The 27,087-nt window shown below is 44.0% G+C and overlaps 1 protein-coding gene across 1 annotated transcript; it reads left to right on the top strand.

Annotated features, from left to right (window-relative positions):
• The first annotated feature begins 7,609 nt into the window (after positions 1–7,609).
• On the top strand, positions 7,610–22,064 carry LOC126092378 (astakine-like). Its single transcript, XM_049907936.1, has 3 exons — positions 7,610–7,659; positions 14,746–14,868; positions 20,077–22,064. Exons 2-3 carry the CDS (start codon positions 14,754–14,756, stop codon positions 20,271–20,273), a joined length of 312 nt encoding a protein of 103 aa, XP_049763893.1. The 5' UTR covers positions 7,610–7,659; positions 14,746–14,753; the 3' UTR covers positions 20,274–22,064.
• The last annotated feature ends 5,023 nt before the right edge of the window (positions 22,065–27,087 follow it).

Here is a 27,087-nt window from a genome sequence, read left to right as displayed (position 1 = left end):
CCTCTATTTGAGTAAATCTCCACGTCGTCTGCTAAAGAGGCCTAGGATTATTTTAAATTCGACAATTTCAAGAAGGAGTCCATGGTAGATTCAAGTCCTTGTTTTATGATATTTTAGACAGCCAACACGATTTTAATGTAGTATCCGCTGATGGCTCGAAACAATTGGACATCCATAGCTGTCCAGTCGTTTTCTTCGACCACACGACCCAGTTTTCTAATCAGTACATTGTATTTACCACAGAAGTGCATGTGATGAGCTGTTATCAAAGCAAGAGAACTCCTACCTGCACTAATTCATTCAGTGCCCTACAAGCTTCGCAGCAGATGTACACTACTGGCCATTAAAATTGCTACACCAAGAAGAAATGCAGATGGTAAACGGGTATTCGTTGGACAAATAAATTATACTAGAACTGACATGTGATTAAATTTTCACGCAAATTGGGTGATAAATCCTGAGAAATCAGTACCTAGAACAACCACCTCTCGCCTTAATAATAGCCTTGATACGCCTGGGAATTGAGTCAAACAGAGCTAGGATGGCGTGTACAGGTACAGCAGCCCATGCAGCTTCAACACGATACCACAGTTCATCAAGAATAGTGACTGGCGTATTGTGACGAGCCAGTTGCTCGGCCACCATTGACCAGACGGTTTCAGTTGGTGAGAGATCTGGAGAATGTGCTGGCCAGGGCGGCACTCGAACATTTTCTGTATCCAGAAAGGCCCGTACAGGACCTTCAACATGCGGTCGTGCATTATCCTGTTGAAATGTAAGGTTTCGCAGGGATCGAATGAAGGGTAGAGCCACGGGTGGTAATACATCTGAAGTGTAACGTCCACTGTTCAAAGTGCCGTCAATACGAACAAGAGGTGACCTAGACGTGTAACCAATGGCACCCCATACCATCACGCCGGGTGATACGCCAGTATGGCGATGACGAATACACGCTTCCAAAGTGCGTTCACCGCGATGTCGCACAACACGGATGCGACCATCATGAGGCAGTAAACAGAACCTGGATTCATCCGAAACAATGACGTTTTGCCATTCGTGCACCCAGGTTCGTCGTTGAGTACACCATCGGAGGCGCTCCTGTCTGTGATGCAGCGTTAGGGTAACCGTAGCCATGGTCTCCGATCTGATAGTCCATGCTGCTGCAAAAGTCGTTGAACTGTTCGTGCAGATGGTTGTTGTCTTGGAAACGTCCCCATTTGTTGACTCAGGGATCGAGACGTGACTGCACAATCCATTACAGCCATGCGGATAAGATGCCTGTCATCTCGACTGCTAGTGATAGGAGGCCGTTGGGATCCAGCACGGCGTTCCGTATTACCCTCCTGAACCCATTGATCCATATTCTGCTAGCAGTCACTGGATCTCGACCAACGCGATCAGCAATCTAGCGATGCCATAAACCGCAGTCGCGATAGGCTGCAATCCGACCTTTATCAAAGTCGGAAACGTGATGGTTCGCATTTCTCCCCCTTGCACGAGGCATCACATCAACGTTTCACCAGGCAACGCTGGTCAACTGCTGTATGTGTATGAGAAATCGGCTGGAAACTTTCTTTATGTCAGCACGTTGTAGGTGTCGCCACCGGCGCCAACCTTGTGTGAATGCTCTGAAAAGCTAATGATTTGCATATCACAGCATCTTCTTCCTGTTGGTTAAATTTCGCGTCTGTAGCACGTCATATTCGTGGTGTAGCCATTTTAATGGCCAGTAGTGTATTCAGCGAAAGAAATTATAGAAACAGCGCAGCACAAACTACTCCCTCTCCAAGAGCGAGGGAAGCATGTATCACCTCTCTGGATACCAAGGCATGTGGGAATCTGTGGGAACGGCAAAGCAGACCAAGCAGTCAAGGAGGCCTGCAGCAGGGATAACGATGTGCCATTCCCCTGCAGGCTGTCAGCTTTATCAGAGAGCCATGATCGTTGGAGGAGGAGTGGCTAGCAATGAGGGAGGACGAGCTGCCGTCAATGAGGCCACCCAGCCGGCCTAAACGTACCTCATACCGGTCGCACTGGTACGCTAAAGTCATCCTGACGTTCCTCTAAATAGGGTGAAGTCAGATGCCTCATGGCCTCATACTCCAGCGAGAAGATCCACAGTCGATGTCTGTAGTATACAAATCACTGATCACCACGTTTTAACTGAGTATATTCTATATTTTAATGAGAGTCCAGAAGAAAATTTTGGTGGGGAGGTGACCTCTACAATCAGCTGACAACGAGACGCGTGTAGTAAAACTTTTAGAATTCTGTGTAGTGTTTTAAAACAGGGGAGTCCAATCCGCGGTCCGCAGGTCGCATGCGGCCCAAATCGAGTACCAATGCGACCCAAGAAATGAGTGTCCATCGTTAAAAAACTGTAAAATTTCGTTTACGTATAGTTATGGTGAATACTTTCAATATGAAATGAAGTGACCCATTGTGGGATGGTCCACTCCGAAAGAAGACAGTTCCCAGATAGCCTTGAATTACACTATTTATTTCTCTAAGGAAGCAGCAAGAAAATGTTAACGACAGAAATTGAATCTCTGCAAAAGAACACAAGAAGTCGTCCTGACATAATAAGAATACTGTTATTCAGTGAATGTACACTGGTGTCCAAAGCTAAAGCAACAAACAGGTTGCGTTTATTTTGCCACAAAACAGTGTAAACAGGTGACAGTAAAGCAGAAACTATGTAAAGAATACAGAACGTAAACAACCGCAACATCCATACGGTAGACAAAAATGTTCTTCGGCATTTTCCAACGCATTTGCACAGACATTCCGACAACTGGTTAATGTGCTCAGTATGGGGAGTTGCCACGTCTGGCACCAGTACAGGCCTAACAACGTCGGAGCATGCTGTGACTGATGTCATCACTCTCATGTTGAGACAATAACGCCCATTCTTACTGCAGTGGTTGGTGGATGCTGCCATGATGCAACCCGACTACCTTGTGGATCCCAGACATGGTCTATGGGATTCAAATCAGGAGAGCTAGCAGGCCACGCCATACATGCAATACCTACTGTTTCCAAGCAAACATCAACCACCTGTGGTCTATGAGGTCGTGCATTATATATTCTATAAGTACGAAGTCAGGGCCCACAGCACCTCGCAACAACCGCAAATGAGGTTCAAGATCTCGTCATGATACCTGACGGCAGTTAAACTTTGCCGATTCTCCCATACAATTTCATGAAGAGAGGTTCGAGTGGTAAACCTAATCTCTGCCGACACCATTAGGAATCCTCCTCGATATCGGTCTTTTCCCACAATGTTTGAGTCCCTAAATCGTGTTCTGCATTCCCTCCAGATGCGAATCCATCGAGAATCGCTCTCCAGACTAAACAAGGACTCATCTGCGAAAACAACATTGGCCCACTGATCGACTATCCACTCTACATCTACATCTACATTCTACATTTATACTCCGCAAGCCACCCAACGGTGTGTGCCGGAGGGCACTTTACGTGCCACTGTCAATACCTCCCTTTCCTGTTCCAGTCGCGTATGGTTCGCGGGAAGAACGACTGTCTGAAAGCCTCTGTGCGCGCTCTAATCTCTCTAATTTTACATTCGTGATCTCCTCGGGAGGTATAAGTAGGGGGAAGCAATATATTCGATACCTCATCCAGAAACGCACCCTCTCGAAACCTGGCGAGCAAGCTACACCGCGATGCAGAGCGCCTCTCTTGCAGAGTCTGCCACTTGAGTTTGTTAAACATCAACGTAACGCTATCACGGTTACCAAATAACCCTGTGACGAAACGCGCCGCTCTTCCTTGGATCTTCTCTATCTCCTCCGTCAATCCGATCTGGTGCGGTTGGTTCAAATGGCTCTGAGCACTATGGGGCTCAACTGCTGTGGTCATAAGTCCCCTAGAACTTAGAACTACTTAAACCTAACTAACCTAAGGACATCACACACATCCATGCCCGAGGCAGGATTCGAACCTGCGACCATAGCGGTCGTGCGGTTCCAGACTGTAGCGCCTTTAACCGCTCGGCCACTCCGGCCGGCAATCTGGTGCGGATCCCACACTGATGGGCAATACTCAAGTATAGGTCGAACGAGTGTTTTGTAAGCCACCTCCTTTGTTGATGGACTCCGTTTTCTAAGGACTCTCCCAATGAATCTCAACCTGGTACCCGCCTTCCCAACAATTAATTTTATATGATCATTCCACTTCAAATCGTTCCGCACGCATACTCCCAGATATTTTACAGAAGTAAATGCTACCAGTGTTTGTTCCGCTATCATATAATCATACAATAAAGGATCCTTCTTTCTATGTATTCTCAATACATTACATTTGTCTATGTTAAGGGTCAGTTGTCACTCCCTGCACCAAGTGCCTGTCCGCTGCAGATCTTCCTCCATTTCGCTACAATTTTCTAATGCTGCAACTTCTCCGTGTACTACAGCATCATCCGCGAAAAGCCGCATGGAACTTCCGACACTATCTACTAGGTCATTTATATATATTGTGAAAAGCAATGGTCCCATAACACTCCCCTGTGGCACGCCAGAGGTTACTTTAACGTCTGTAGACGTCTTTCCGTTGATAACAACATGCTGTGTTCTGTTTGCTAAAAACTCTTCAATCCAGCCACACAGCTGGTCTGATATTCCGTAGGCTCTTACTTTGTTTATCAGGCGACAGTGCGGAACTGTATCGAACGCCTTCCGGAAGTCAAGAAAAATAGCATCTACCTGGGAGCCTGTATCTGATATTTTCTGGGTCTCATGAACAAATAGAGCGAGTTGGGTCTCACACGATCGCTGTTTCCGGAATCCATGTTGATTCCTACATAGTAGATTCTGAGTTTCCAAAAACGACATGATACTCGAGCAAAAAACATGTTCTAAAATTCTACAACAGATCGACGTCAGAGATATAGGTCTATAGTTTTGCGCATCTGCTCGACGACCCTTCTTGAAGACTGGGACTACCTGTGCTCTTTTCCAATCATTTGGAACCTTCCGTTCCTCTAGAGACTTGCGGTACACGGCTGTTAGAAGGGGGGCAAGTTCTTTCGCGTACTCTGTGTAGAATCGAATTGGTATCCCGTCAGGTCCAGTGGACTTTCCTCTGTTGAGTGATTCCAGTTGCTTTTCTATTCCTTGGACACTTATTTCAATGTCAGCCATTTTTTCGTTGGTGCGAGGATTTAGAGAAGGAACTGCAGTGCGTCTTCCTCTGTGAAACAGCTTTGGAAAAAGGTGTTTAGTATTTCAGCTTTACGCTTGTCATCCTCTGTTTCAATGCCATCATCATCCCGGAGTGTCTGGACATGATGTTTCGAGCCACTTACTGGTTTAACGTAAGACCAGAACTTCCTAGAATTTTCTGTCAAGTCGGTACCTAGTATTTTACTTTCGAATTCACTAAACGCTTCACGCATAGCCCTCCTTACGCTAACTTTGACATCGTTTAGCTTCTGTTTGTCTGAGAGGTTTTGGCTGCGTTTAAATTTGGAGTGATGCTCTCTTTGCTTTCGCAGTAATTTCCTAACTTTGTTGTTGTACCACGGTGGGTTTTTCCCGTCCCTCACAGTTTTACTCGGCACGTACCTGTCTAAAACGCATTTTACGATTGCCTTGAACTTTTTCCATAAACACTCAACATTGTCAGTGTCGGAACAGAAACTTTGGTTTTGATCTGTTAGGTAGCCTGAAATCTGCCTTCTATTACTCTTGCTAAACAGATAAACCTTCCTCCCTTTTTTTATATTCCTATTAACTTCCATATTCAGGGATGCTGCAACGGCCTTATGATCACTGATTCCCTGTTCTGCGCTTACAGAGTCGAAAAGTTCGGGTCTGTTTGTTATCAGTAGGTCCAAGATGTTATCTCCAGGAGTCGGTTCTCTGTTTAATTGCTCGAGGTAATTTTCGGATAGTGCACTCAGTATAATGTCACTCGATGCTCTGTCCCTACCACCCGTCCTAAACATCTGAGTGTCCCAGTCTATATCTGGTAAATTGAAATCTCCACCTAAGACTATAACATGCTGAGAAAATTTATGTGAAATTTAATATGTTCTCTTCTGTGGAGACGCGTCGGAGGTAGACATACAGCAGGCGTCCGACAACAAAAGCCACTCTGCCGAAGCTTTCTATGCGCCTTTTGCCTCGATACAACACGCCCAGTGAATGCTGCCATCTCACATGCCAGATGCCGTGCAGTACTAAGGCGGCACTGTTGTGCCCTCACAACCAAAGAATGGTTCTCTCTTCTGAAGTCACACGTGCTCGGCCCTGCCCTGGTCTTCGGGATAGAGCTTCTGTCTCTGTAAACTATCGCCGCATCCGAGAAACAACAGAACGATTCACAATAAGCCGTCGGGCCTCATCAGTTTGCGATTTTCCAGCTTCCATTCTTCCCCTGGCCCTCCACCGCAGAGACTCTGGTAGGCATCTTCTTTGTGCCATACAGCACCGTCTGTGATTGTGTACGCAGCGATTGTGGATGTGGTGCTACCCGGCAAATACTACGTCGTTTGGTAGGTGCTTGCAATGGTTCTTTATTTACGTGATCATTACGGCGTTCCAACCCCAGGTCTCGATATCAGTAATATCGTACTACTTTTCTGCGAAGTAACAGACGTATTTTTGTGACAATATTCACATTTGGTTTCATTAATGCATAGGTACTCCAATATATCGATATATTACAGTGATATGGTTCTTGTGTGTATTGATTTCTGTGAGACTGTCATAATCTTTGACTTTGATTGTTTGATCATTAAGAATTTCCTGAAAAACGCATTTGTTAGGTCTTCAAATATTGCTAAAATACAGATCTGGACCTTTTAGCAGTCAAAGTGGAATCACCCTAGAATCAACAAGATGAGCCATAACAACTTGGACGAAATCTACGTGGGAATCCATTCAAGATATGTGTCAAAATTAATGACTTTTTTACTGTGACTTCATTATTTCCATTCTGACGGTACCATCCACAGTCAATAACTTTGATGTTGCCCGATAAAGAGAACATATGCTACGTGAGCAACATTATTAATCTGATTTCTAACCTACTTTGCAAGTGGTGGTATTGTTAGAACCTGGTTGACAGTTTGTATCATTATATCGCGAATTAGACATAGCTCGGGGAAACAGCGGTTTGTTGCTTTAATTTTGGACACCAGCGTAGTTCTGCGAAGGTGCAAGAGAGGACACACAGTCTGTCACCATCGATTACTCTCCAAGATCGGAATCAGTTGTGGTTCCGCTCGGCGGTGCATTGGCGTTGTCTTCAGTCTGGTAGCGCTGTATCGGTGACTCGTTTACTTGGCGGTGGACTCGGGGGCAAAACCGTTTAAAAAAAAAAGAAATGACCTTGGAAGGTCACAAGCCTGCTATCTCGTACGTGACATCTACTTGTTTAGCCTAGCAGACAGAAAAAAAACGTGATGCATCTCTGTCGGAAATTAAACGATCAGCCGAGATTAACCGATTACTACCTGATCTCAGGATTTAAATATAAGACAAACATAATTACGATTTCAAAATCGTACATCCCAAGACGCAACTCGCTTGCTCCCGAGATAAAAACCGGAGGGTATATACCCGGACCTCCTGCCGGACACGCCCACTAGTCGTCAGAGCTTCACGCGCCCACCTCGCCAAAGCCACTGCAACGCAGGTGAGTCGCCTGACAACCTTCGGCAGTTCGCCCTCAGATTCGCACCTGCAACATGCATTCTGTTGTGCCGGGCGTGACTGGCATATTAATTTTTTTTTTAGCGGCCCGTCGCGAATTCCTCTCTTATGCCAACCTCTTCATCTCACAGTAGCACTTGCAACGTACCTCCTCCATTATTTTTCTGAATGGGTTTCAGTCTCCGTTTTCCCTCTACAGTTTTTACCCTCTACAGGCTCCCTCTAGTAACATGGAAGTCATTCCCTGATGTCTTAATTGATGTACTGTCATCCTGTCCATTCCCTTTCTCAGTGTTTTCCACACATTCATTTCATCTCAGATTCTGCGCAGAACCTCCTCCTTCCTTAAATTATCAGTCCACCTAATTTTCTACATTCGTCTGTAGCACCACATCTCAGACGCTTCGATTCTGTTCCGGTTTTCGTGCCGTCCATGTTTCAGTAACATACAATGCTGTGCTCCAAACGCACATTCTCAGAAATTTCTTCCTCAAATTAAGGCCTATGTTTGACACTACAAGGCTTCTCTTGGCCAGGAATGCCCTTTCTGCCTTGGTAGTTTGCTTTTGATGTCCTCCTTGCTCCGTTCGTCACTGCTTATTTTACTGCCTAGGTAGTAGGATTCCTTGGCTTCATCACCTTCGTGACCATCAGTCCCAGTTAAGTTTCTCGCTGTTCTTTGCTCGCTGTTTTCATTTCTGCTACTTCTCATTACTTTCGTCTTTCTTCGATTTACTCTCAGTCGATATTCTGTACTCATTACATTGTTCATTCCATCCAACAGATCATGTAATACTTCTTCACTTTCACTCAGGGTAATAATGTCATCAGCGAACCGTATCACTGATATCCTTTCACCTTGAATTTTAATTCCACTCCTGAACTTTTCTTTAATTTGCATCATGCTTCTTCGATGTGCAGATTGAACAGTATGGGCGAAAGACTACATTCCTGTCTTACAACCTTTTAAATCCGAGCACTTAGTTCTTGCTCGTCCTCTCTCCTTATTCCCTCTTGGCTCTTGAACGTATTGTATACTACCCGACTTTCCCTATAGATTACCGTTGTTTTCCTCAGAATTTCGAACATCTTGCACCATTTTACATTGTCGAACGCTTTTTCTAGTTCGACAAATCCCATGAACGCGTCTTGACTTTTCTTCAGTCTTGCATCCATTATCAACCGCAACCTCAGAATTGCCTCTCTCGTGCGTTCACCTTTCCTAAAGCCAAACTGACCGTCATTTAACATAGCCTTAATTTTCTTTTCAGTCCTTCTGTATATTCTTGTCATCAGTTTGGATGCATGAGCTGTTAAGCTGATTGTGCGATAATTCTCACAATTGTCAGCTCTTGCAGTCTTCGGAATTGTGTGCATGATATTTTTCCGGAAGTCAGTTCATATGTCACCAGATTCATATATTCTACACACCAACGTGAATGGCAGTTTTGTTGCCACTTCTCCCAATGATCTTAGAAATTCTGGCGGAATGTTATTTATCACTTCTGCGTTATTTCATCTTAAGTCCTCCAAAGCTGTCTTAAATTCTGATTCAAGCACTGGATAGGTAACGTACAGGGTGTCCCAAGAGGAGTGGTCAGTATTCAGGGATATGACAGAAACGATCATTCTCTCCAAGAAAATCTAGTAAACACTGACTGTAAAATGGCTACCTTACGAGCTGTCAGCTCTACTTCGTCTTCGATGCTTTGAAACAAATCAAATCTCTTCTACTGAACAAGCTCATGTTTACTAGAAATTTCTTGTTGGCTTGGTCCATATTACATTCTCCCAAAATATGGAAAGCAAAGAGGAGGAGGAGATTAATGTTTAACATTCTGTCGACAACGAGGTCATTAGGGACGGGGAAGGCGAAGTGTTTCTTCAAATTACCTATGATGAAGAAGTGCTCACAGCTCTTAAGGTATCAATTTTACAGACTATGTTTACTAAATTTTTTTTCTTTGAATGGACTTTCTTGTCAAGTCCCTGAATATTGGCCATTTCACCTTGGACACCTGTACTTTACAATGATAGTCATGTGATACCATTTTAAACTTTAAAGACTTCCAGTAATGATGCAAACTGACGAAACTAATTGCACCATAGTAAAATTTTAGCAGCTTTTGGTAATGGAAAATTTTCACAGACTGATAAATATTCTCCTCTGAGGATTGAAGTCCAGAGGCAAGTTTAGTTCCTTTCATTTTGTATTCCTGTTATGTCAGCAGCTCGTGGCCTTGCGGTAGTGTTCTCGCTTCCCGCGCGCAGGGTCCTGGGTTCGATTCCCGGCGGGGTCGGGGATTTTCCCTGCCTCGAGATGACTGGGAGTTGTTATGTCATCATTCATCCTCATTACGGTAGGAGTAAGGCATTGGCAAACCACCTCCGCTAGGATCCTGCCTCGTCAGCGGTGCGGGTCTCCCGCATCGTTCCCTACGCTCCTCGGAGTATGGGACGGCATCATCATCATACCCCAGCTACATTTGTTACTATACTGAAACAATCAAATGTTGTTCAGGTGAACTTTGTAACATGTTGACTTACTTTCTAATCAATTTCTCGACAGTGGTAGTCTCCCATATAGATCTAAATATACTGTTTACTGTTTTCATTTATTTATTTTGGACATCTTGTCCCAGCAGCCCAAACTGAAGAGCAAATCTCCATGGCCATGCAACGAGTCACTGCATGAAATTGACATCAGAAAAATTAATAAGATATAAAATTTACACAGATTCCATGCTGACGACTAGCAGTTTAGTATACGAGTACACTGAGTTGACAGAAGTCGTCGGATAGCGATACGCACATATACAGACGGCGGTGGTATTGCCCACGCAAGGTATAAAAGCGCATGCATTGGCGGAGCTGTCACTGGTACTCAAGTGAGTCGTGTAAGAAGGTTTCCGACGTGATTACGGCCGCGCGATCGGAATCAACAGACTTTCATCGGGGAATGGTAATTGGAGCTAGGCGCATGGGATATTTCATTTCGGAAATCATTGTGCAGTCCAGTATTCCGAGATCCACAATGTCTAGAGTGTGCCGATAATTACAAATTTCGGGCATTACCTGTCATCACGGACAACACAGTGGCCGACGGCCTTCACTTAACCACCTAGAGCAGCGTCGTTTGCGTAGAGTTTGTCAGACAAGCAACACTGCGTGAAATAACTACAGCAGTCAGTGTGGGATGTACGAGGTGCATTCAAGTTCTAAGGCCTACGATTTTTTTCTGATTAACTACTCACCCGAAATCGATGAAACTGGCGTTACTTCTCGACGTAATCGCCCTGCAGACGTACACATTTTTCACAACGCTGACGCCATGATTCCATGCCAGCGGCGAAGGCTTCTTTAGGAGTCTGTTTTGACCACTGGAAAATCGCTGAGGCAATAGTACCACGGCTGGTGAATGTGCGACCAAGGCGAGTGTCTTTCATTGTTGGAAATAGCCAAAAGTCAGTAGGAGCCAGGTTAGGTAAGCAGGGAGCATGAGGAATCACTTCAAAGTAGTTATCACGAAGAAACTGTTGCGTAACGTTAGCTCGATGTGCGGGTGCGTTGTCTTGGTGAAACAGCACACGTGCAGCCCTTCCCGGACGTTTTTGTTGCAGTGCAGGAAGGAATTTGTTCTTCAAAACATTTTCGTAGGATGCACCTGTTACCGTAGTGCCCTTTGGAACGCAATTGGTAAGGATTAGAACTTGAATGCACCTCGTATACCGTGCACTGCAAAAATGGCGTTATCTGAAACTGGCGCCCAGGCAACAGTGTGTGGGATGTGATGACGGCGGTGGTGGGGGGGGGGGGGGGTGAATTACGACTGCTGAGACTTGTACGGGCGATTAGGAGTGCAGCTGCAGAGCAAGTTGACCGCCCAGATGAAACAAGGGGCTACCAAAGTGCCTCCTCAAGAACCGTTCAGGAAACGTTGCTGCATATGGATCTCAACAACAGGAGCCTGGTTTATACACCCATGTTAACTGCTGTCATCGGCGATGAAGGTTGGAATTTGCAGGCCAATACGGCAACTCGACATCCACTGAAAGGCGGCAGGTGCCTTTTCAGATGAATCGCGTTTTATGCCCATGTGAAAGTATAATACACTGCAACAGTTGTCGGAATCGTCTAGTCTGAAGGAGGGAGCGTTAGGCAAGGCGCGTATTGGAACACAACCGTCAAACGGCAGGGCAGGACAGTGCAGTGAAGGAAATGGTTCGCGACACAGTGTGTGCTCCCGCTGGGAGGGAGTTTATATTGTCACGCCTATACAGCGAGAGCAAGTGGTGTGTATTCAGCCCATATGCTGCCTGGCACACGAGCAGTAAAATGTGTACCGGACATAGTAAGGCGAAGTGAAAGCAGGCACTGTGCTGCCGTGCCCCCCCCCCTCCTCCACCACCACCCACCCACGGGCACATACACACACACATTCACTTTGCTTTTCCTCAGGCACAACGGCATGTACCGGCAGGACGATGCAACGTGTCACGCAGCTCACAGTATACTTGTGTGGTTCAAAGAGAACCAGAATGAATTCACTGTACTACCTTGGCCACCGAACTCCCCAGATTAAGACCCAATCGAGAATCTGTGGCACCACTGTATCGTGCTGGTCGTGCAACCGAGAAACCTAGTGCAGCTAGCCACTGCACTGGAGTTGGCTTGGCTCCAGTACCTTCCAGAACCTCACTTACTCCCTTCCTAGACGTCTCGCAGCTGTGCGCGTTCCTAAATGTGGTTATTCAGACCTCTGACAAGTGTTCACATTAATGTGACCGGTCAGTATGTTACGTCCTCGTAATGATAATGAATGTAAAATTCCAGAGATTCGAGCTTACACGGAGGAAAATTAATGGTTAACATCCAGTCGTCGTCGTCGTTACAGATGAATCGCACGTACGATTTGACAGGGATGCGAAAGGAAATCGACCCTGCCCTTTTCAAAGGAACAATCCCGGAATTGACATTTAGGGATTTAGGTACAGTACCGAAGACCCAAATCTTTAGTTGGACAGGGATTTGGACCTCGCTGAACTTAAGTTACACTAGGTTCCCTGAATCTTTCGGTTCAGAATTGTACTAATGTTGGAGGATTTTCGACAGAGTATTTTGACATAAGGAGCTAATGTTCAACAATGTATATTTAATTTTTGTTAAAATAAACAACTTAGACCTTACAGTAACAGCTTAATGTTATATCATGTTAAAGACACAACCGCCGGTCTCAGTTCATAGATTATAATATAGCGTGACAGAACTGAACTCTGGGTTCAAATTAATTTAACCCTATTTCTTGCACACGTTGTTTGTGGCAGTATTGACTGATGCTCCGCTAGTATCCCCCATACGAATTTGCAAATGACTGATACCACCTGCTCAAATTCTGCTATGTGAACAAATTTGTTCCCGAGAGCTTTGACTATCTTTCTTTGGATTCAAAGACCCTTTTTTCTGGTCGTTTATGTCCACGGTGATAAATTCCTTCTGGTCACTGAAGCGAAACTTATTTCTGTACCTTGGTTCAGTGTTGGAGGCCCTGCAACCTTCAACACTGAATGCATTTCTGCCAATTATTGTAAAGCGTCATGATTCACCTTTGACTGTTTAACAGCTCCACTGTAGACATACCACAGAATATTATGCATTGAGTTTCAACATAGTGACACCGACGGTGATGCGGCTGGCAGTTGTTTGTGATGAAACATAACAAGTTTACAAACACCATGCCTAGAATGCAGTGCTTATTCGTTTCCGTACGTTCGTTACTTTCTCAAAAATCGTCTTTTTAGGCTCCTGTACCGTATGTATAGCTTTGACCCTAAAGGCTTGCAACAGCTGTGTGTGTGTGGAGAAGGAGACAGAGAGGGTGAATGATTAACTGAGGAAATGATTGAGTGGGAATGAAAGAATATTCCAGATTATCATTATCCTCCACAATAAGCATCTAATACATGCAAGGAAAAAAAAAAAGGCCGCTCGCCACAAGGTGTGATGTAATGGCGTAAAGGTATTTAGTTGACACCGACGTTTTCTTCAGTTTTAGAGAATTTTGAGCGAAAAAAAATGGTTCAGATGGCTCTGAGCACTATGGGACTTAACATCTGAGGTCATCAGTCCCCTAGACTGAAGCGCCTAGAACCGCTCGGCCACTGCGGCCGGCTCTACGTTCGAAGGAAGAATAATCAGTTTGTCCTGACTATTGTAATGCACAACAGTGAAGAAATAAGCAACAGGGAAGACAAAAAGAAAAAATGATGTTGATCTACAATGCAAGTAAGGGAGCAATTGACACACTGGATCAGCTGCTGGTACCTACACATGTTAAAGCAAAACCAGCCACTGGCCAATGATCATCTTCTACAGTACTATTTATTGATCCTTCTGTCTACAATGTTTTTGTGCTGAGGGGAGAAATATATCCATGGTGGAAAAGAAAATGTTCCTTAAAGGAGATCAACATTTCTCGATGATTTTGGAAGCCTCTTTACACTGAAGCTAGAAAAATGCTGCTACAAAACGAACATTCATCAACGGCCATTGTTAGCAGAATACAGACAGGTAGTCCATCAACAGCAAGCTCCAGACGCGGCAACCGAAACTGCTAATGTGCCATCAAATTCTAACAAGACACCAATCAAACTGTAACAAACACATTTATAAAGCTCACGTTAGATACTACTGCCAGAATTGTGAAGTTCTAAGTAAAATTCTATTCCAGTTTTTCAACACTATTCTAATTTTTTCCGTGGTTGTCAGTTAAGTCTTACTGTGCAACAGCTCATTAAGGGCCAGGGCTTAAATCATTGTTGAGATTGTTGGCACGTAATACTGTAAAATTTGTTTATATTACAGCAAATAAACCTTCATTTAAAATTATAATAATTTTTAAGAATTTATTATCGTCGTGTCCTGTAAATACCATACCAAAGAGCATATATGTATACCTGGAAGGTAGCAGAATTAAATTCCGACTTCGCATCATTGCCTCTGCTGCTGCAACATCACTGATGTCTCTACAAGTGTATTGCTCTGAAGAACTAGTCCACTGATATTGTTTCAGGTGTCACCATGAAGGCCTCAGTAGCAGCCATCTTTGCTATCACCATGGTGCTGAGCGTGCAAGCGGCTGACCTGTCCTGCGGGAAGGGCGAGGTGTGTCCTGAGGGTCATTGTTGCATGGTCGGTAAGTCCTACAGACTCTCGCTCACCAATTGTAGCTACCGGAGGAGCCAGCAGCGTCTTTACCCCGTTCATCATAAAAAAGATATAACAGATGTACCAGAGAGACTGCCTACACTACACTTAACCAACCTCTTCTGGAGTACTGCTGCGTGGTGTGGGATCTTTACCAGATAGGATTAACAGAGTACATCGAGAAAGTTCAAAGAAGGGCAGCACGTTTGTTATTATCGCGAAATAGGAGAGAGTGTCACTGACATGATAAAGGATTTGTGGTGGGAATCATTAAACAAAGGCGTTTTTATTCCGGGGGGAGATCTTCTCACTAAATTTCAATCACCAACGTCGAATGCGAAAATAGTTTGTTGATGCCGGCCTACATAGGAAGAAACGATCATCATAATAAAATAAGGGAAATCAGGGCTCCCACGGAGGGATAAAGGTGTTGTTTTCTTCCGCAAGCTGTTAGAGAGTGGAATCATAGTGTGAGAGTGGTTCCAAGAACCCTCTGCCAGGCACTTAAGTGTAATTTGCAGAGTAGCCATGCAGAAGTAGATTCGGATGTAGAAAATCTTTGACGCTCTACTGTAGTATTTTTATCATACCTTTTATAAAAGTTAGAGTGAGGTCCTAGTATTTATAAGAGATATATTTCAAAGAAGTGTGACACTGTAATACAGTTCTTTGCACCTTGCAGTTGCAAGCAGGCAACAGCACTGCCAGCTACAGGGGTTCTTCTTTCGCCGACCGTGCTATAGGGTTTGGGAACCGGGACGAAATTTCTTTGGAGACGCATCTTTGAACTAAGCAAAAATGAAATGAGGAAAGGCAAAATAAAATTGGAGTAGAAGGGGGAAGAAGTAGTGGATAAAGACAAGCAGTAGTAGTAGTAGTAGAAGAAGAAGAAGAAGAAGAAGAAGGGAAAGGGAAAGGATTGTAGGTCACAAAAATTGTAAAGGGGCGGATGTGTGTGAAACTAAATCACGAGGAGATTCAAAGTGGACTCTGTTGGGCGAAAGGGGGGAGTTCCACAACTAGAAACGGCTAAATACACTCTAAGACAAAAAACAAACCGCAATCGTCATTTCACTACACCTATGCTATATGGACTGTAAGACAAAATGACGCACCACGAAGGAATTATTCAAATACGGCGGAAATCGATCTATGTGATGTACATGTACAGACAAACAAATGACAGTTTCAGAACAATCGGATGGTTTATTCAAGGGAAAGAGCATCAAAAAGTGAGCAAGTCAGTTACACGCTGGCCCTTACGCAAGCAGTTATTGGTAGATTTGTTGCATGTCTCTCTGAGGGATATCGTACCATATTCTGTCCAACTGGCTAGTAAGATCGTAAGATCGTCAAAATTCCGAGCTATTTGGAGGCACCTGCCCATAATGCTCCAAACATTCTCAGTTGTGGAGAACTCCGGCAACTTTACTGGCCAAGGTGAGATTAGGCAAGCACGAAGACAAGCAGTTCAAACTCTCGCCGTATAAAATGTAAGTCCAGTTTGGGTCGCCAGAAGGGCAACTAAACTGAGCGTCGAACAAGTTACACGCTCGCCCTTATGCAAGCAGTTATTGATAGAGTTGTTGCATGTCTCTCAGAGAGATACCGTGCCAAATTCTGTCCATCTGGCTAGTAAGATCGTCAGAATTCCGAGCTATTTGGAGGCACTTGCCCATAATGCTACAAACATTCTCAATTGTGGAGAACTCCGGCAACCTTACTGGCCAAGGTGAGATTTGGCAGTCCGAGGCGCCTCCAGACAGGTCTTCGCAGGTAATCGGTGCTAAGTTCGAAGCTGGAGCCATCACTGAAGACAGTTCTACTCCAGTCAATGAGATTCCAGGCTAGATACGTGTCTAGTGACGCCCTAGACAGGGATGGAATACCAACCTGACTGTCGCCTGCCGTGATGGTCTGGGGTGCCATTTTATTTCACGGTTGGACACCTTTGGTTGTCATCCGCAGCACCCTTACAGCAAAGCGATACGTCGGCGATGTATTACGCCCTGTTTCGTTGCCCTTAATGGCAAGTCAGCAAGTCATCCAGGACTTACATTTCAGCAACGTAATGACCGCCCGCACAGGGCGATAGTTTCTATAGCTTGTCTTTTTTCTTTTTTTTTTTTTTGTTGGAAAAATGAATTTTCTGGACAGTGCGAACGCAATCTCGACTACCAAATTTATTTATGAATATAGCATCGTTACTACAATAAACAGTTCTAAAAAAAATCGGTATGAGTTGCCAAATGTTAACAAAAATTGAGATAAGTGTATCAGGTAAGAAACTAAGAGAAAATGGAAAACTCTAATGAGAAAAAGAGAAACAAAAGGGATTCTTCCAGCGAAAGTATTCACTGTAAGTGAAGCATCCGATGATATCCGTACAATAACGCAACGCAACCGATAAAGTGTTGGCAAAATGTTCGCGGTACTGCGGTGAACATTGCAATCGTTGATGAGATCCCCACAGGTAGGCCATGTAATGCACGGCGCCACTGAGTTGTAACTCAAAAATGGCGTAGGCAGTGTGTCCTAGGAGCCAGGTATCCGCGTTGCACTTCTTTTTTGGGTGCAGTTTAAGGTCAGGACGGATAACCCACATTGGTATCACACTAGAAGGTGCAGTCTGGTTGATAAGCCCCACCATCAATCGGCACAACTCCCGTACTTCCCACACGTAGCGGCATGCTATACGGTGGTCTCTGGTGTCAGCAGCTCCACACTGGCTGCACTCGTTCGTCTGGCTGAGGTGAATGTCTGCTAGACGCTGCTTAGTTGGAAAGGTGTCACTGTTGACTCGGTACCTCAACGAACTTGCTGTCCGACGGCAGGAATGGGTTTTTAATATTAGCCCATACCTGCTTCCACACGACCGTTGGCATCCGTATTTCCAGTTTTTGCGCCTAGGAGAGCTTCATAGATCCGTCGAGCCGACGTATTCCGATCTGTAGCCGCCTCTAAGACATAACTGCGTGCGAGATAAAATTCCCTGACGTAGGACATCTTGAAGGAGATGCCCACTACTGAAACTGGAGCGCATTGTGAGTGAGGCTGGTATCGATCCAATATGGTTGCCGTTGTCCCGTTCGGATGGTCGGTCTGCAGCGTCTCTGTTCGGTGCATGAGGTGTGCCGTGCACTTCAGCCGGAAGTCGATCAATCCCAGTCCCCCGAGTGACCGATCGAGATCTCAGGCGGTGGCTCGCACTTTGAAGATGGAGTGTCGCCACAGCTGCCAGCAAACTGCTTTCGTAATCGAATTTCCCAGAAGTTTCGGGGCAGTCAGCAGCTGGGCGACATACAACGCCTTGGCGAGGATCGTCGTGTTAATGACCGACACCGCCTGGTGAAGTTTCAGACGTCGCAACTGCACAATCCGCTCATGGTGTGGAGGAGTCGCCTCCATGTGAGTGTCTGCATTTTCTGAGGGCAGGCACACGCCGGCAGTCCCAGCAGTTTTTCGTGCTTGCCAAAGCCTAGCTTGGCCTGCAAGGTCACCGGATCTCTCCTCAATCGAGAACGTTTGGAGCATTAGGGACACCGCACTGGAACCAGCTCGGGATTCTGAAGACTTAACGCGCCAATTGGACAGAATTTGACACGATATCCGCCAGGAGAACATCCAACAACACCGTCAATCAATCCCAAGCGGTATAACGGCTTGCATAAGGGCCAGATTCCGTAGAAATGTTGGAACACGTGAGGCAATACTGACCCTACGACTTATCTTAGAAGCTGGATTAAGGAAAGGGCAAACCTACGTTCCTAGCATTTGTAGACTTCGAGAAAGCTTTTGACAATGTTGTCTGGAATACTCTCTTTCAAATTCTGAAGGTGGCAGGGGTCAAATACAGGGAGCAAAAGGATTTTGTACAGAAACCAGATGGCAGTTACAAGAGACGAGGGGCATGAAAGGGAAGCAGTGCTTGGGAAGGGAGTGAGACAGGGTTGTAGCCTATTCCCGATGTTATTCAATGTGTATATTGAGCAAGCAGCAAAGGAAACAAAACAAAAATTCGGAGTAGGAATTAAAATCCATGGAGAAGAAATAAAAACTTTGAGACAGCAAAGGACCTGGAAGAGCAGATGAACGGAATGGCCAGCGTCTTGAAAGGAGGATATAAGATGAACATCAACAAAAGCAAAACGAGCATAATGGAACGTAGTCGAATTAGATCGAGTGATGCTGCAGGAATTAGATTAGGAAATGAGAAACTTAAAGTAGTGGGTTTTGCTATTTGGAGATCAAAATAACTGATCGTGGTCGAAGTAGAGACGATATAAAATGTAGACTGGCAATGGCAAGGAAAGGGTTTCTGAAGAAGAGAAATTTGTTAACATCGAGTATAGATTTAAGTGTCAGGAAGTCATTTCTGAAAGTATTTGTATGGAGTGTAGCCATGTATGGAAGTGAAACGTAAACGATAAATAGTTTAGACAAGAAGAGAATAGAAGCTTTCGAAATGTGGTGCTACAGAAGAATGCTGAAGATTGGATGGGTAGATCACATAACTAATGAGGAGGTATTGAACAGAATTGGGGAGAAGAGAAATCTGTGGCACAACTTGACTAGAAGAAGGGATCGGTTGATAGGGCATATTCTTCGGCATCACGAAATCACAAATTTCGTATTGGAGGGCAGCGTGGAGGGTAAAAATCGTAAAGGGAGACGAAGAGATGAATACACTGAACAGATTCAGAAGGATGTAGGTTGCAGTAGATACTGGGAGATGAAGAAGCTTGGACAGGATAGAGTAGCATGGAGAGCTGCATCAAACCAGTCTCAGGACTGAAAACCACAACAACAGCAAGGGCCAGAGGTGAATCAATGCGTTATTGACTTGAGCAATTTGTGAAGCTCCTTCTCTTTAATAAATCACCAAGTTTTTCTGAAATTGTAATCGTTTGTTTATCTGTACATGTACATCTACTGATTTCCGTCCCATTCGGATAACTTCTTCGTTGTGCGTCGGTTTTTGTATTCTTTTTCGTTTTTTGTATTAGTGCACGCACTGTAGCGGTCCATTTCAGTATGAGCAGCTCTGCAATGGGCTCACAATGGCGCCCGCCGGCAAGCCAGTCATACTTTTTCTATACAGACCGTTAATTAACGGAATAAATATTTTTCCTCTGCTGCCTGGTGGCACAGCTGCGAACCCTAACTGCTGTCTGACGGCGACTCCTTCTTGTTACAGGCGGCGCCAGTTACGCTTTGCCCATCTGTACCCTGAAGGGTGTGAGTGGTGACTCCTGCCGGCCGAACGACCAACCACAGGACTTGTGGCTGACCGCCTATCCGGGCGATGAGGGTTCTCTGTACACGGGCGTCTACAGGAACGTCTGTCCCTGCCTGGACGGCCTTCAGTGCGCCGATGGAACCTGTACCTACTAGTGGGTGTCTCAGGCGCTCACCGACTCACCGACTCACTGCGACAACTTCATCAGCATCAGTACGAAGACGCAAACTGGAAGATTCGTTGTTTGGAATAATCGGAGGTTGCAAACCAGAGGCTACGTAAAATACGTAACGGCAGTCACATGGAAAAGCGCCAATTCGACAAAGATTTCATCTCCAACAGACATCACAGGTCCCTCCACCCCTCCCATTTGTCGTCAACCATGAAGTCATTTTAATCAAATTGTAATTGTCTGACAGTGGATAGATTGTTGTTGCTAATCCAGCATCATCTCTCTGCGCCATTCCTACCTTTCTCACTTCCGAGTCTGTATCTTACCATTTCCCATATCGTATTCAGTGGCTCAGTGTTTCGTCTGCAGTTAGTACCAATTAAACTCAGATATTGTGTTAGGAGCACTACTCGCTCTGAAATTACTCATAAAGATACGCTTCAGCAACACTTTACATGTTTTAAGGGCATCTTGCATTATGTGAAGACCCAGATAGTAACCGAACTACAAGAAACTACGTTTGAACATTACTAGAAATGAAAGGAAAATGCATGCAAGTGTTACTAACTTAGTCATGCCCCCCATTATTTCATTCAACAACTGAGTACTTTACTTTAACCCACTATCTACACCACCACCAAAACGAAACACATGAAGCACTGTATATGACTTTCAAATCAACCATTTAGTTACGAGATCCGTCTGGCACATACCTAGAGATCGCTGCCTTTTTCTGGCCCACACAGCTTCCCACGTCTCAAGTGTGCTTTCAGAAGAATCTGCCATTTTACATGTAACCAGTATACAGTTGGAATACTTTACGTAGATTCTATCGAATGGGGTGACACTACAGTTGTGGGACTTGGGTTTCACATTCTGGGAGAGACTAGTTGAAACTGAGCCTTTGTCTATCCCAATTTAGATGATCTGTGGTTTCTCTGAATCCCCCAAGCGAAATGCCGCAAGAGTCCTTTTCGGGAATAAAAGAGAAAGCATTGCCTGATTTCCTGCCTCATTCTTGATCCTTGTACAGTCAGAATTTGTATTCCGATACCTAGTCTGCTTTAGGTTGAAACCTAATTTCGTCCCCTTATGTTTTCCCATAAACGAATCCAGAAATCGGAGAAGTAGGCTGGGCGCTATTGGCATCTTCAAAGCAGACAACAACATTACTTGCCATTAAATTACATTTTAACACGGTAATGCAGTCTAATGTGGATTTGAGGTGATAAAATTGCAGTGTCTCTCATGATTTGGAGTCAAGGCCAAAACGCAAGTCTTTCTCATTGACTTTCGCAATGACATCCCGAGACCGATAAAAATCCGTGCAGAAAATGGCTGAATCTTTCAAGTTACACACCTGGTTCAGTGATGTTAAGTATACAGAGCTACACCTCTTTCCTTACATTCCTTGTACTTTTTCTTGCTATTCTGTGAAAATCGTTAAATACAAACCCTGATAAATTTCATAAAAATTTCTTCATGTGTTTTCATCTCAAATGGCTCATGGGGCTTAACATCTATGGTCATCAGTCGTTTCCATCTCGTCATTCATCTTTATTTTGTCCCCATTCCTTGCCAGTAAATTATGTGGATGGGAAATTAAATACAAATATTGTTTTTTTCTGCGAAGGGATTATTTGAGACTGTGTCCATGCTACGAAATTACTCTACTCATGGCTTAATTTTATGTTACTGTACATTAATTTTACTAACTTGTACACTGAAGCGAAGAAACATCTGCACTAGTACATTTTTTTTGTTAAAGTGTTTGTAGGACATGAAAATAAGCAATAATAAAAATGTTATATATGGTAACATAAAGTAATTTATTCCTCATTCCTTCATTTTAAATGACTGTTGGCGTCAGTGATACATTTTGCTGGAGTTAATTAGTTTAATGGTTAAAAACCTGTGCCTGATCTATTCTAGAGTGTATTCGGTTGATTTAGAAGTTAATTCACAGATATTTTCAGAGCGTATTCAGAAATGTCGGTCTTCGCAGTCTGCACTGCCCACGTTGCCCACAAAATAAAAAAAATGAAAGTAAAAGGAGCACAGAACAGTGTTTACAAATAACGATAAAATCAACAAAGGAAAAGGAACTTGTTGAGAACTTCACGGTTCAATGAAGAAATTAGAAATTTGTGGTAAGGTTTTATGGGACCACAATGCTGAGGTCATTGGTCCCTAAGCTTACGCACGGAGGGGGGGGGGGGGAGGGGGGAGGGGGGGAGGAGCCGCCCGCGGATCGTGACAAGACGCCCTAGACTGCACGGCTACCCCGCGCGGCACGGTCCAATAACTCAGAGTTTCGCGTTCTGTTAATTACCTACGTGGGAATACATCTCTACAACGTAATCCAGATGCATTTGCTTTACTAGGGCTCGTAATGTGAATGAAACACAAATTTATGTCGGCCTGTCCTCTGAAAATTTAATAGATGGGAAGATAACATTTTTCATTTATTTCAGTCCCTGCTTTCATACATATTTGGGAGCCACGAACTAAATAAGCATTTCATACTAATGCTACGGCAAACCGCACTGGGTGCTGTGTGGGTGATTACTTACATTACGGTTTAACTTACGAAGAACAAAGTTTGATTATGACGAGGTTCAACAACATTTATCTCTCTACAATATGATATTCACTGTTTTAATTTTGGTTTTTCCAGTATGGTTAGCCTACGCTGCCTATGGCTGCTCGTCCTGCAGTAAGTGTCACAGAGAGTTTTTCCCATACACAATAACATGCGCGACATTTTCAAAGCGGGTAATTCGTTGTCATTAAGGGCGCACTGTGATCACTTGTCAGTTGGTTTTAAGTGGTCACAAATTGCGTTGGATGACTACTTGACACGTTACTTTCCTACTTTATATTGAGCCAATTACTGGCTTCCCTTCTAAGCATACTGCGCTGAACCATTTGTACACTACGATATCTAATTTTTCCAGTTTAGGTTCTTATAATGTTCGTCTGGATGCCAATTTTTCAGTTGCTACCGATTAATCAAATTTCATTGGTTCATATTTTCGATTTTTATGCCATCAATAGTTGATGAGCCAATATTAAATTCATTCATCAAAATAGTTCTGTTTTCCCCTTTCTCCAGGCGTTTGATGATTTCCAGTTTCTGGTTGATGGCCAGAGTTAAGTGCATGCATTTCTCTCCTGATTTAGAAGTTGAAGATTTTGGATTCAAGAACATTGTCACTGCTTAAATGTCAAAGCTTCCACAGTCAAACTGATATCTACGTTCATTACTGCAATGAAGATTCTAGTTTGCAAGACAAATTGGCGAAAAGCGCTCGCAATTCGGACAATGAACTGAACATGTGTGTGGTGACACCTGAGATCGGCCGAGTGAAGTCAGAATGCTTCCGACTGATTCTGAACAATGCTTACTACGTCTAACACTAGCAGACACATAGTGGACCCTTCTGAGTGGTTCTGAACTGGGGCTGGCGCCAGACCATTAGGCACTCCAGACTGTCAGATGCCAGACATTATAAAAGTCTACTGCACTCCTTCAATCAGGGATATTGGTCGAAGGAGATGCCGCAGGTGGTTCTAATAAGTCTCATACCCAACCTGAGACACTGCTGGCAGTTTCTATAGCGTAGAATGTATCCCTGACTATTCCCCAGGCTGTTATCAGCTTGACGATGGATCCATTTCGTGGGACTAGTCACTCTGGACACAGCAGCAAGTCGCTGTGTGTGTCATGCAAGTTGGCGGGATATTTCAGTCTGTCTCCAGAACATATCCCACACCATAATCAGCAGCCATATGATGGATCTTTTTCCCAATCCGAAAATTTCATCTTTGGACAGGGACTGGAACCCTCCAAACGATGCTTGTTGCATGGTGTACCCGTAGAGATTATTGACACTCAAGTAAAGAATGTAACTCAAAACGTCATTGTGCTCATCCTCGCTCATTCGTCAGGTATTGACCTTGGCACACCTGTGGACACACTGGCAAAGTACCCACCAGAACCCAGGTTTGAAAAGAGGCAACATATCGGCATCAGTCAGCAGTTCGATATCGATACATGTCTTTTTTGACACTGCATCCCACGAAAGCTTGATGAGGTGTAATAGAAATCAGGATCCACAGTCTTTGTGCCCAGACATAGACTCCAGATTTTTACAAAAGAATCTACGAACAAGCACACATTTGTCTCCATGCATAAATCAGCTTATATCTCTAAATTACAGATGCTGAAATCCTACAAAACATTTGCCATGTACCTCTATTCCATATCTGTTGCGGCAGTGCCTGTGAGTTAGTTGGTGAATGGAGTTGTACTGGGCAGTGTTGTTTCATGGAGTCTCTCCATGGAATCTATATACTGATATGGGAATACCCCCTCTTTCTTCACAAGCTGAAACTTTGCATCATTGAGATATGTGGCTCTGGTGTTGAACATATCAAATGGTTCAAATGGACCTGAGCACTATGCGACTTAACTTCTGAGGTCATCAGTCGCCTAGAACTTAGAACTAATTAAACCTAACTGACCGAAGGACATCACACACATCAATGCCCGAGACTCCGGCTGGCTTGCACATATCCTCCTGATGTGTTGTCTCAGTAAGTTTGTAAAGAAGTTTGTACATGAATCGTAATTAATCAAGGAATCAGAGTGATATTGTTGATGTGATTCACTTGGCGAATGAAATGTAGTTTTCTACATTATCAGGTATGACACTGACCTTATCTTTTCCCAAACCGATATCATCTAAGTGCTCAACAAAACTGTAAACATCATACCCGCTCAAATTATGGAAGAAGTCAGATATGTGTCATGACAGTTTTTATTTCAAGTTGCGTGCATTGTGAGCTGCACCACAGAACTTATTCGCTAGACGACAGTGCTCTCTGAGTTTCCACTTTTCTGTCTAAAGGCAACCAACAAGTATGACACTCAGCTGCCTGCTAGTATAAGGCATCATTCTCCTACAGGTTAGTCACTGTAATGTTGTTGCCATGAAGAACATTAACACTCAATGCAAGTTTCTCGAGCTCAGAGAGCAACCATCTCGCAGGATTGGCCACGTCACACGATTCGAATTTTTGAGATTGGTGTCATATGAGCATACAACTTGGTATACTGCCACATGTGCTAGACTTCGTTCTGTGAAAGTGTTAGGCTGTGGGATCACATTCGCAGTTAACCACTGGAATCAGTAAACACTCAAATTCAGTATGTATAATGAAGGGATAGCGTTCCTGTTGGTGGATGTCGTTAATCTTTAAAAACTTTTTATCCTCAGTGGGCATTTCCACACATAACAGATCCTTGCTTGAGCAGACATTCAGACACCTTTCTAAATGCAAAAATGCATTGTCCCTTACTTTTACTCAGCTGGGAGGAAAGTAGGTGGGACATATTATTGATTCAGGCAGAGTGATGCTTGTCACTTTTGGAGAAGGGCAGCAAATCTATATGTTTGGGATACTGACTGGCTGCTTTGAGAAAGTAGAGGTATCTAACTACTTGATGCTACACATCTCCTGCCTTGGTTCTTTCTCATATACACCCAGATCTTAAACATGAACTGAATATTCAGGGTTCTGCCTCTCAAATTTTGGTAGGTTTGGGATTGACATAAGGAATGAGGTGCTTTTGAAGTTATAATGCCTGCAGACGTTAAATGTCTTGTATTAATGTGTAAGATCTGTGTCATCTGAATAATTTATATTACAAGCCAGAAGTGACCATGCAAAGCAATATTCATCCTCATAATCCGGATTCTGGACATTAATAGACGATTTTTTAGCAGTGACATCGTTTGTAAGAGTGATGAAACAGGAACCCCCATTAATGGGATCAGAAACCTGTAAGTACGTATATAAGTGGAGCACTGCCTGAGTGCATTACCAAACACTCTTTCCAGCATATCGGAAAAAAAGCTCAAAAGGATGCTCTCGGTAGAAGTACCATACCACTCTGCAATCGACTCACCCTGCGATATCACGCTATCCTCCCCCAAAAATTTTGACAATGGTTGTTTCTGCAGCATAACAGCCTTCTTGGTTGAGTGCATCAGCTTACAGCGTAGATTTCCTTTGCACCTGATGGTGGGGTGCCAATGACCAATGATGGTTTCAGGAAGCTTCCTTTCGAACACTGCTTGGCAATCATGGAGGAAGGTAGCTGGATCTCGATGTCTTACATTGATGTGAACAATGCAGGATTGCAAGACCATATGGGTGAAAGCACCAGCAACCACAGAGTAGTCTTAACGCAAATTCAAGATGTACTTCCTGTTCATTAACAGACAAAGTGCAGGACAGTTACTGCTTGGACTGGCATAATAGCTAGAGGTGCCCAAGCAAGGTGGTGACAACCCTTGGCGTTGTGACATAGATGGGCCTTCTTGCAAGGTGTAGGACGGTGCTGGCCACATCAGCAATGCGTTTTATGGCAGTGTTGTTAGCACCAATGTTGCTCATGAAGGTCTGGCCCTGTGTAGGGAGCTCACCTCTGGTGATGCTCACAAAGGTGGGAATTCCAGGTCATTAAGCAATTCTGAAACACTTCACAACAGTCTAGAAGCGTAATGTGAAATTATACACACTGTACATACACATATATAAGCATAATTATAAAGACATTTATTTGTTAGGCAGACGTGAAACAATGTGACTACTTATGAGCATCGAAAATTTATGCACACACACAAGTAGAAATTAAATAAATAAATAAAAACAGATATTTATGTAGAAACTCTGCATCGTCATTACCATTTGCAGCAGCATCAGATATTTGGATAACAGGTATCCAT

The sequence above is a fragment of the Schistocerca cancellata genome, chromosome 7 (genome assembly GCF_023864275.1).
Source record: "Schistocerca cancellata isolate TAMUIC-IGC-003103 chromosome 7, iqSchCanc2.1, whole genome shotgun sequence".
Taxonomy (NCBI): Eukaryota; Metazoa; Arthropoda; class Insecta; order Orthoptera; family Acrididae; genus Schistocerca; species Schistocerca cancellata.
The sequence above is the reverse complement of the archived record's forward strand: the minus strand, read 5'-3'. Positions and strand labels throughout refer to the sequence as shown.